Source organism: Cololabis saira, chromosome 3 (assembly GCF_033807715.1).
Source record: "Cololabis saira isolate AMF1-May2022 chromosome 3, fColSai1.1, whole genome shotgun sequence".
NCBI classification, from domain to species: domain Eukaryota; kingdom Metazoa; phylum Chordata; class Actinopteri; order Beloniformes; family Belonidae; genus Cololabis; species Cololabis saira.
Window position 1 is genome coordinate 34,048,523 of NC_084589.1, and position 12,229 is coordinate 34,060,751.

Here is a 12,229-nt window from a genome sequence, read left to right on the forward strand (position 1 = left end):
GCCGAGGCGGCTGCGCGCGCGCCCGCGCTCGCTGCTCGCGCCCGCGGACCCGATGCTGCAATGGTGACCAGAATCTTCGCAACCGTTCATCCTTCTATGCAACACAAACATACAGGACTGTCTCAGAAAATTAGAATATTGTGATAAAGTCCTTTATTTTCTGTAATGCAAAAATGTCATACATTCTGGATTCATTACAAATCAACTGAAATATTGCAAGCCTTTTATTATTTTAAGAAAACTCAAATGTCCTATCTCAAAAAATTAGAATATTCTGGGAATCTTAATCTTAAACTGTAAGCCATAATCAGCAATATTAAAATAATAAAAGGCTTGCAATATTTCAGTTGATTTCTAATGAATCCAGAATGTAGAATAGAATAGAATAGAATAGAATAGAATAGAATAGAATAGAAAGCCTTTATTATCATTATACTGGTACAATGAGATTAGGCAGCAGCTCCAAAAAAAAAAGTGCACACATGCAAAAACTATGTAAACAAGTCAAGACTGTAAACAACAAAATGGGAAACATTATTATATATATATATATATATATATATATATATATATATATATATATATAATAATAATGTACATATATATATAATAATAATGTACTAATGTACAGTGGAAGAATATTGCACATTATGCATGGGGAATATTGCACAGTATGAGGTAGTTTACTGTATGACATTTTTTGTTTTTTAAATTTTTTTGTTTTTTTTTGTTTTTTTTTTAATTACATTACAGAAAATAAAAATAAAGAACTTTATCACAATATTCTAATTTTCTGAGACAGTCCTGTATTTTGTATAGATAGATCTTTATTGTCATTATCACTATGTACAACAAAATTAAAAGTGCTCTCCAGTCAGCGCATCATATAAAAATAAAATAACTGAAAAATAAATCAATAAAATTAAATACAAACAAATAAAATAAATATATATATATATACACATTCACCCCCTCCACACATAGGGACATTACAAGAACTTTCATCAACATACAATATTTTTTTGTTATTGCACATTAGCTCCTGTTTTTGTTAAGAGTGGTTATTGCTTTTGGATGAAAGCTGTGTTTGAGTCTGTTTGTCCTTGTTTTCATTTTATTTTTTATTCATTTATTTATTTATTTATTTAAAAGGGACAACGCTCATTAATTAACATGAGCACTTGAGTCCATCATGTAAATGTGCCAAATTTAGCCATACAGGCTCATTTACATCTGTAGTCCCTGGCAGGTTGATGGTATACAGGACTGTCTCAGAAAATTATTATTATTATTATGATAAAGTCCTTTATGGTCTGCAATGCAAAAATGTCATATATTCTGGATTCATTACAAATCAACTGAAATATTGCAAGCTTTTTATTATTTTAATATTGCTGATCATGGCTTACAGCTTACAGAAAACTCAAATATCCTATCTCAAAAAATTAGAATATTCTGGGAATCTTAATCTTATCGTCCTGTATATAAAAAACCTTGAAAGAGAACACACTAAAACACTAGATCACAGAGTACAAACAATTAGTAAAACCATGACATAACTCCAAATAATGACAAACAACATAAATGAAGAACTATAGCACACAAACATTAGCTCACACAAAAGCACATAAGCACAAACAGGTAGTAAAAACAATAACCTGACCCCTATACCAGATTCATGAGTCTGTATCGTTTCCCAGATGGCAGCAGTTCAATCAGTGAGTGTCTTTTATTATATTTTGGGCTTTTTTCTGGCAACAGGAGTGGTGGAGGTCTTCCAGTGTGGAGAGAGGGCAGCCGATGATCTTCTGGGCGGTGGTGATGACCCTCTGGAGTGCTTTCCTCTGAGCTGCTGTACCACATGCAGATACAGTACATCAGAATTTTCTCGATGGAGGCTCGGTAGAAGGACGCCAGCAGCCTCTGTGTGATGTTCTCCCTCCTGAAGATCCTGAGGAAGTACAGTCTCTGCTGGGCCTTTTTCAGCAGCTTAGAGATGTTCACACTCCAGGTCAAACATATATACTGTATACAAAAAGGGACAACGTCGGCTACACAATTAAGGACGACTGAGGTCATTTGGAGTCTGTAGACCACTTTTAAACACCTTTTATGATAGTATTGTTGCATCAGTTGTTTTTTTATTCTGTTGTGTGTTGGAGAGGGGGAGCTGGGAAAGGGACAAGAAAAAAACTAATAAGCCGATCAAAAAATCTAGTTCTGTCTGCTATATGCTTGCTGACACCCTGGCCTGCCCCCCCTCCTCTGACCAGCTCAGTGTCTGCTGTCTACATCTGTTTATATAGTCATCCCTGTAGTGCACCATTGTTAGCCATCGTGTCTGTGTCTCTCCTTTCTCTGTTCTTCCTTCTGTCTGTTTTCTCTTTTCCTGCTCTGCCCAGCTGGTCTTCAGCAGGAGGGGCCCCCCCTTATGATCCAGGTCCTGCTCAAGGTTTCTTCCCTCCTAAAGGGGAATTTTTCCTTGCCACTGTTTGGCTTAAGGTTTTTCTCCCACTACCAGAGTTTTTTACCTGTCATTGCTTATGTTATGTTTATGTAATAATTGCTCGGGGTCATGTTATGGGTCTCTGGAAAGCGCCGAGAGACAACTTCTAGATGCTATATACTGTAAGTAAAATTGGATTTAATTGAATTGAATTGTCCTGGCAGGCCCTCTCGAGTGTTGAGCAGGTGGGTGAGAGGAGAATGTTGCAGAAACTCACATCTGTAATGGACAACTCCTCCCACCCCCTGCATGTGACAGTCAGACTTTTTAACAGTTCCATGTAGTTTTCACTGTTGTTGTTGTTGCTGTCATTATCTAGTGACTGTCGCATGACATTACTGCAAAAAAAAGCACTTTAAACCACTGCACTTTTACTGTTTTTATATCCTTTCTTTTACAGTGTTTTTTTAATGTTTTTTTTTTATCCACCAAGCAGAGTACAGTCTTTCTATGTTTTTTATGTAATTTATTTATTATTTGTCTGTCCTGTTTATTTCTGTTCTGTGTCATGCTGCTGTGACAAATGAATTTCCCCTCGGGGGGTTGAATAAATTCTACCTTATTTTTATTAATGAAATAACAATAATAGAGATTGTGATTAAAATATGGTGGAAGGACCTTTTCAACTTTGTATTATTTGTATAATCTAAGATATACTACTATGTGACTCAACTGTAATTTTTGAGAGGAATGTATGACAATTGTGAATTGTCAGGATGGGGCACATGTGAACCACAAAAACCATAATAAAAAGAGAATAAATAAAAAAAAAGAAATTGTGGATAACACCATGGGTAATATCATATTACTCATGGTAGGACATATTACTAATATGTCTTAAAATTACACTAATAAAAAAACGATGAAGAACAACGACTCAAAACCAGATCTAATTAGTGCAGAAATGTAGTTAAAAAGAAAATGCGATATGTTTTGTTTAAATTATTATTTTTGATTATGCTCTGAAGTTAAAGCTAAAAATGGGGTATTTTAGTTAATTGCTAGATACAGTGACGTAGCATGCAAAAGCGATATGATGTATTTATTTTTCCCACTGATCAGCAGATATTTGTTTTTTTCATCATTATTTTTTATCATGAGCATAGGTGTTCATCTGAAAGCATTCAGTTATTTATGTCCTTTCGAAATACTTAAATATTTAAGATTATTTAACCATGATATTGATATGGAAAGAAAAAAAAGATAAGCATATTTTTATTACGAATTAGAAAATTGTCTATTTTAACTATGCTAAGAATGTAAAAGATACAAAAAGGAGTACAACATATAACATATAACTATATAAAGAGAGAGATTTGTTCAGTCTTACACTGTGTAACAACGGCATTAATTGCAGAATGCTTATATCATACAGAAAGACGTCTATTTGGTAAATATAGTTTTCCACTTATTTGTAGATAGATCAAACCAACATGTTGTAAATTTTTTTCTTTTAATATTATTTGTTCTTTTGCATTGCACCAATCACCACAAAAAATTCCTTGTGTGTGTTAAACTACTTGGCAATAAACTTCTTTCTGATTCTGATTCTGATTCTGATAGATAGATATACAGTACTTTATTTATCCCAAGCTGGGAAAGCTTGCAGAATTGTATTATTCTGTGGTGCATTATCTCGAAAATGCCAGGCATTATTAAATGATAAATATCAAAATCATACACGAAGTCATGTTTATGTTTATGTATATCAGTCGTATCTGGTCGAAAACCTGAAAGTAAATTGCTACTGTACGCGCAATGAACTTTGCCCTACTTGATGCGGAACGTTTCTTCTGTAGCTTTTGTTTACAACATGGATATGAGGGGGACCGCATTCTTCGCAGGTGAGCTTGACATTTTATGCTATGCAATCAGTATTGAACTTGGTATTGCTATTATTATTATTATATATTGTGATTTTTTTGAAACTTGAAGTTGAAGTTGGTTAAAATTTTCATTCAGTTGTTGAAACGTCTATTTTACGGCGAGGAGAGCTAACCAGCCAATCAGGGGCCAGCGCCAGCAGAAATCCCCGCTTCTGATTAGTTGAAACGGTGGGCGGTCCCTCCAGGCTCCGCCCACGGACTCACCCTAAAATAATTCCGACCTCTCTTTTGCGGGTGAAGGTTCATTACAGTGACTGTGTAACGTCTGGTGTCTGTGGGTTTTTAATAATCTAATTTACCATGTCTGGTCGTGTTCTCGTTGGAGTGAAGCGTGTCATTGACTACGCAGTAAAGGTAAGTGTTTAAACCTGAGAATTTATCTTTTATTATAATGTTTTTTTCCCTATGCCCCCGCACTTGACTCCATGTACTGCTAAAGTCAGCTAAAGTTAGCCTGTTAATATCTCACTCACACAACACTGTCATTTACAAATCAAACACCCCATAACACCCATGTAAAGATAAAAAATTAAAAATAAAGATAAAAATAGAAATAAAAGGTAAAAATAAAAATAAAACGTGCAGTGCCATAAAAATAATTATATGGATAGAAAAAGTATTGTGTAATATTGCACAATTTAATGCACTGTCTGGTTATTGCAGAGTTGTTGCACACTGACGGACCCCTTCTGTTCTCCAGCATTTGACAGTCAGCCAGATAGTTTGAAGCTAAGGTCACATGCTTAATATTACACGACCCGGGGCTGTTCATTGTTGAAAGTACTGTCTCCAACCCTGCAAGGTTAGTAGTAGTTATCAGGCTCACATTTTTAAGTTGTGTAACATGTCTGGGGATTAATATTGTGTCCACCCTAGAGTCAATTTACCACCTTCTCCCCTTTGAACGTAGTCTGCATCGTTAATGAAATGGAAATATTCCACATTTCATATATATATATATATATATATATATATATATATATATATATATATATATTTTATTTATTTATTTTTTCCTGGAGGTTGAGCACAGCATTGTAACAACTTGGCGTTATCAGGTGCTTCATGAAACTCATACAGCAACAAGTGCACTCCTGTTTCAGCTGCTCTTAGCAGGATCTGAGCAGATGCTCAGATAGGTGGTTAAAATGTAATCTGTTGTCCCCTTTCAAATTGTTTGTTTTTACTCTGGAACATATTGACATTTGACTGTTAGATTGAATGTTATTGTTAATTTGTGAGTTGTACTTTATATTCCCAGCAGTTTGTTGCATGGTTTCATTACATGGAAAATAATGAGCAGCCTCATCTTTGATTTCATGTCTTATGTTCCTTTGGTCTGCAACTGTTTGGATCACAAACAAAACCAGACTTAAAAAAAAAAATATCTTGGAGGAGTTATTGCTTTCCGGTTTTCCACACAATGGATGAACAGGCTAATATTTACATTCACTTTGCTGTTGAAGAGCATTAGTTGTCGGCACTTAGCCCTGATTCTAGCCCCTCTGAATGCTTTTGATGTCAATTGCAATGTTGGAATGGGAGTTTTAAGTCAGGCCTTATCCCTAAATATCTGCACACATGCATGCCTGCTGAATAGTATTGTGTTGAAAGCCCTGTAGTGTATTATGCCATATATATATATATATATATATATATATAAATATAATGTGTATATATGTATGTATGTATGTGTGAATCATTTTCCCCCCTTATTATCTTTCAAAGTCAGAAAAACAGGTGACTAAAGGAGGAAATAAGAGCCCTGTATAGCAGTTTTTGTCTTTTTTTTATTCCACCATTACAAAGTAAGACGCTCTACAAACTTCAAGCAACATTTGAAAATTGTCTACTGAAGCATCATGTTTTTCTAAAAAACTATGCAGTTGACATTGTTGATAATAAATATAATTTCACACTTAAAAGCAGAAATCCTTAAAAAATTATTTGAGCGCTTTAATGTTTTATTTTTTTTATTTTTTAAGACAAATTTTTGCTTTTCTGCAATGTTCATTAGTATGAAAAAACAAACATCATTAACCATATGACACATCACATTAGGCCACAGTACCTGGAGAGGCCTACAATTACTAAAACGTTATGTGACTCCATTCCTGTCCAAGTTCACATTTTGTCTTGCATGTACTAGACTGATGAGTATGTGAGTTCTTCTGCTTTGTGAGAGCAAATGAAATATGATCTCGAAGATCTAGTTCCCGGGTTGGATGGCTGCTCTAATCAGGATCCCCTGCAGTGACAAGTCTGTTACCTTGTTTCTTATACAGATTCGTGTGAAACCCGACAACAGTGGCGTGGTGACTGATGGCGTTAAGCACTCAATGAACCCCTTCTGTGAGATTGCTGTGGAGGAGGCCGTCAAACTGAAGGAGAAGAAGTTAATTAAGGAGGTTGTGGCTGTCAGCTGTGGGCCACAGCAGTCACAGGTGGGTCCTGGAGATATATGATGTGGTTTAGTTACCTACTTTGGGGGGGATTCTTTAATAACTTTCCATAAACATTTTTTTATTATTATTACAGTTGTTGTTATTATTGAGCATGGGTGTTATTATAAAAACACCAACAGCAGACTTAAGTATAATAATGCTGTAACTGTCTCATGTTATCAGTGCCGAGCCTCAGTCAGGTTTCACCTCATAGTGCTTTGACTGCTTTCTCTTTATCAGCTGCATTGCTTGCATTGCTGCATGTTTTCTGCTCATTACAGTAAGTTTCCCATCTGCCCGAGTTGAAAATACCATCGTAAAAAGTAATAAATAGTTAATATTTATTTACATGACAAAACCATTTGAAGGCTGACCCTACATTTATTACTCTTACAACACCATGCATGTAAACTTTTACGAATTACAAGTTTTCAGTTACATGTTTTCAGTTTCAGGCAGAAGTATATCAACGTGAATTTGGCATGAACCTTGCGACAAAAAGTATTGTGTACTAAGGCTTGTGTTTTTCTCCCTTTCTTCCCTTGCGTAGGAGACCATCCGTACTGCCCTTGCCATGGGGGCAGATCGTGGAATTCACGTGGAAGTGAGTGGGAAAGACTATGAAAGTCTTGGACCCCTGCAGGTCTCCAAGATCATGGCTGCTTTGGCCAAAAAGGAGGATGCTCAACTCATCATCCTTGGCAAACAGGTCAAAGATGAAAATTAATTTCACCTGATATTTCACTGTCGCGCCTGCAGATTACATGCATTAATAGTTGCGCGGATGTTTCAGTCATTGAGAAATTGTCTTTCTTTTCTAGGCCATTGATGATGACTGTAATCAAACTGGTCAGATGACGGCAGCCTTGCTAGACTGGGCTCAGGTAAGTTACCGGGGTGCCCCTAACAATTATTTTCTTGTTGATTAATCAAAAGAGGATTTTTTTTTTTTTTTTTTTTTTTTTTAATGTATTAATCCTATGATAATTTTATTTTTTTTTCACTTTTTGATCCATCTTTCTGTTATATGCCAACAAATGCATTTTACTATTCTCACTTTTTTTTTTAATTATTGAAATAAAATACATTTCATAGATAAACCAAAGCAAAAGTGTTTTATGGCATCATTATTGTTTATTCAGAACAATCTCCATACATTTTAAATAACTTATTCAAACCCCCAAAATACATCACATTTAAGACCTCACTTGTGAAAAAGTCCATAATTATAACTTAATTCTGCCCAAAGTTGTAAGTCTTAATGGTTTTCCATCACAAGTGTATATCACGGCACAATTCACGTTGAATATGTTACTTTATTAATCTTAAATGATCTTTTACCAGGTGAAGCACAAAGAGGGACGTATATTTTCCAACTTTTATATTGACAGAAAGCATAAACATGACATTAATAGAAATCAATATGGTTTAGTTTTAAGTGCTCAAAAAAGACCAAATAGGCTGCAACCCTTTGAAGCAGGTAAAACCAGGATGTTTTCTATTGAGATGCTCACGCATGGCGGGTGTGCTGCTGTGAAACGTTATTTAGATTTTACTGAGCTTACAGGGCACCATTAAGGTTGGTTTCTCACTCAAAAAGTCCTAAACTTGATGCTCGAATCCAGTTTTAAGAGCTAGAAGTTTCAATATATTAATGTATACTACTTGTACTAGCCATTGCCAGGGTGTTACGTGTGTTGATAGGTAATGAATCAACTGTGATACCTAATGTGACCAGCAGACATTGTGTACATGCGACGCATCGACGCACCCTATACAAGTCGACGTATTTGCGTAATCAACGTAATCGATTACATTGACATGTCGTTTCAGCTGTAGTACACTAAGTTATAACGTAAATGCAGTTATATTTTGCTGGACTTAACCAAGCTCAGACTAACTTTTGGTTCTTAAGACAGAGATGCATGTTTTAAATTAAGTAAGAGGCCATTCACATATCTTTTTTTTTTCTTTTCTTTTTCTTATTTTTATAGCAAACAGTTTGACCCTTTCTCTCACACACCCTTAAACACAGTCCCTTAAATACAAAACTTTTATGTTGGAACTGTTTTGCTGATATTCTGTCTAGTTTTGTGTGTAAATGACCCGGAATCTTATATCAGGAAATCTTCAGTGCCCATCACCCTTCCTCTTGAAAGGTGGTAGCAGTGCCAAAAACTGAGGCAAATCAGCTCATGTGTGAAGGAAACTCCTTCTTTTTACCAATGAGACTGTTATCATGTGATTCCATGTCACCGGTTTGCTGCATGTAATCACACACTGACGCAGCACAGAGCCATTTCTTTTTTTTGGTCTACACGAAATGCCAAAGTCGAACAATGAGATTAAGCTCCCATTGTTCTAGGATATGTTTTTTTTTCTTCTTCTGTGCTGATAAGGCAGGACCTCTGTGGGAATAGATTTATAGTCATGTTGCATTTATTACAATCATGCAGAGGGAGATTATTAATTCAGTAAGTGAGTGATCAATCAGATAACTTTTAAAAACCCAATTTCGAGAAAAGTTGGAGCAAAACAACAGCTGACATGGTTATTAATGCCTGCCTGTCTCTGGGGGGGCTCATCTACCCTCAAAAAACTCCAACCGCAATGTGAGATCCACTCCCAAGTCTGCAGGCTTAATAGGAAGCATAATGAGATGAATAATAAGGCATTATTTTGCCTATAAAGTAATGAAATAATTATTGAAAATGAAATTTTCAGGATGTGTTGTCCAAATCCCCTTGGACTCCCACAAGTATCACTGATTCCTCGGGAATAAACAAAGAAAACTAAAACTTAAAAATCCTACTAGCTAGTTTCAGTGGCTGTTTTTTTCCACAAGTGTACTGTTGCATTGCTGATATCTGGGCATGCTTCTATTCACAATGCCTTATCAAGGTCAGTGGAGACCAGTTCTAGTCAGTAAAGGCTACAGTGTTCCTGCTCAGTTCAACACAGCTGGTCAAAGACTGTATGGGAGGGAGGTGAAGAAACACTATTCATGCGTTCCAACAGAAGGCTTATCAACCCAGTATTACACAGAGGTTTACATGTTTTGATAATGTAGTAGAAATTGTGCATAATTGTAGTTCCACCATTTAGCCAGCAGATGGCCACACTGCCTTTTTTTTATGAGTGTTTTCATTAGTGTTAGGAGTTTTTTTCCAGATGGATTGTTCAGACGATAATGACTCATTAATTTGTACTGTTTCTCCTTAATTCAGGGCACCTTTGCATCAGAGGTGGCTTTAGAAGGAGACAAGATTAAGGTGATCAGGGAAATTGATGGTGGGCTAGAAACTATTAAGATCAACGCACCAGCAGTGCTTACTGCAGATCTTCGACTCAACACCCCCAGATATGCCACCCTGCCGAATATCATGGTAGGTCGTTCTCACAGACACGAGTGGATTCATTCTTGGGAACATTTAATAAAATCTATACAAAATTAGTTTGGCTCTCATTTAATAGACATTGAAATGATGTAAACGGGAGACAAACTCTAAGTCATGTTACATAGACGATAAAGAATATCTAAATCAATTTTATTTTTCTGACTTTCTTTTCTTTCAGAAAGCTAAGAAGAAGAAGATTGCTAATGTGAAGCCTGCAGACTTGGGAGTGGACCTCACATCACGGTTGGAGGTTTTGAGAGTAGATGAGCCCCCAACGAGGCAGGCAGGCATTAAGGTGGAGACGGTGGACGACCTGGTGGGAAAACTGAAAGACACAGGGAACGTATAGTTTCAAGGAGCAGCTATATCCTCACACCACCCAACCGAGGGGTGAGTACCAGTGGAGCTTCACACTTAACAGTCATAAGTCATTCCAACTAGCTAAATGTATAAGTTCTTAAAGGATGCTGAGACATTTTGAAGTCCTTTTTTAAGATGTACTTTGTTTTGGGTCCGGCAAGCAAGCATATTTATTATTAATTGGTCTGTTAATTATTTGTCTGGATTAGATGGCAGAGTATTGTTAACTACTACTAGAACTGTTCATATGTTTGAAAAATAAATAAAGGGGAGTGAATGAACACAGAATACTCTATAGAGATACACTGAATAATAAAAGCAAATGATTAATGCTCATACATCTTGTTAGAAATGATAGATTTAGATAATATTACTGTCTTTCCAGACAAATCCAACGGTGACGTTATCAAAACAAATTAAAGTGTTAACTAAATGTTTCATCCTACTGTATATTCTCTTCCCTGTTGGCAGGACGTGGATGAATGATGGGACTATAACGCAGAAACACACCTACAGGATGAGCCGATGTACCGGTCTGATCTCTCTGAGACTCTGACTCCTGATCATATGCTGGGAGGTGCTACAGGAGGAGAGGAGTACTGAGACCCACTGCCTGGCTGTCAGAAATACCCTAACAAAGATCAGCTTGTCCTTCCTGTATATTTTAACTTAAATGGATAGTTCACCTGTATAATTTAACCCTAATTTAACAGTCTGATGCAATAATTTAGCCAGAAACTGTGTTACTCATGATGCTGATTGTTTTGAACTGTAAATGCAACTCCACCTGTACGATGAATCTCCCCAACAGCTGCTCGACATTCAGCTTTTTAATCTAGTAACGCAGTCACACATGTTCTGAGGTGTAAATGATAGTTGTAAATAAATATAGACCAAGGTGTAGAGATGATTATGGAGTTAATGAATGACTAATTTGATTTGGACAGCAGACAGTGCCTCTCAGTATGAGCAAGGGGAGATTATCATAATCCAGAATATTACCATAAGCGCCTCAATTCTGTTAATTGTACAGAACATTGCCATGAAATAAAGCAGCCAGTCTTTTTCATATCTGAAATTGTGTCATTGTTTTTATGTTTGTTTGTTTGTTTGACTGCCATGTGTATTTATTTATGTATATACATATATAAGAAGATTTGATGGACAACAGTCTCAATAAGTAAAACCTGAAACTGGAGATTAACAATATAATTAAAGAAATGAAAAATAGGAACTAACATGCAGTGAGGGACAAGAACAGCTGGAAGGAATTTAGAAAGTTAACATTAAGATTTTAAAAACTCTTCTCACACCAAAATTTGTTTTTATGTCTGATCTTTGCTGGAGGGGCTGTGGCCTGGTAGGAGATCAAACATATTTTGGAACCGTCCAAAATGATCAAACTATTGACATTCAGATTCAGACGACTTTATTAATCCCTTTGGGAGGTTCCCTCGGGGAAATTGACATCTTCATCTCACACACACAGCACTGTCATTTACAAATCAAACACCCCAAAAGCCAAACACCCATAAAAAGATAAAAACAAGATAAAATGACATACAACATGAAATTGAACAATGTTTATGGGTAGCATTACTTTTGGGACCATCTTGATATATATTAGGAATATGT

The 12,229-nt window shown here is 36.0% G+C and overlaps 1 protein-coding gene across 1 annotated transcript; it reads left to right on the top strand.

Annotated features, from left to right (window-relative positions):
- Positions 1 to 4,618: 4,618 nt before the first annotated feature.
- On the top strand, positions 4,619 to 11,672 carry etfb (electron transfer flavoprotein subunit beta). The gene is made up of 7 exons (XM_061717316.1): positions 4,619 to 4,746; positions 6,678 to 6,836; positions 7,387 to 7,545; positions 7,658 to 7,720; positions 10,064 to 10,222; positions 10,413 to 10,624; positions 11,066 to 11,672. Exons 1-6 carry the CDS (start codon positions 4,693 to 4,695, stop codon positions 10,581 to 10,583), a joined length of 765 nt encoding a protein of 254 aa, XP_061573300.1. The 5' UTR covers positions 4,619 to 4,692; the 3' UTR covers positions 10,584 to 10,624; positions 11,066 to 11,672.
- Positions 11,673 to 12,229: the final 557 nt, after the last annotated feature.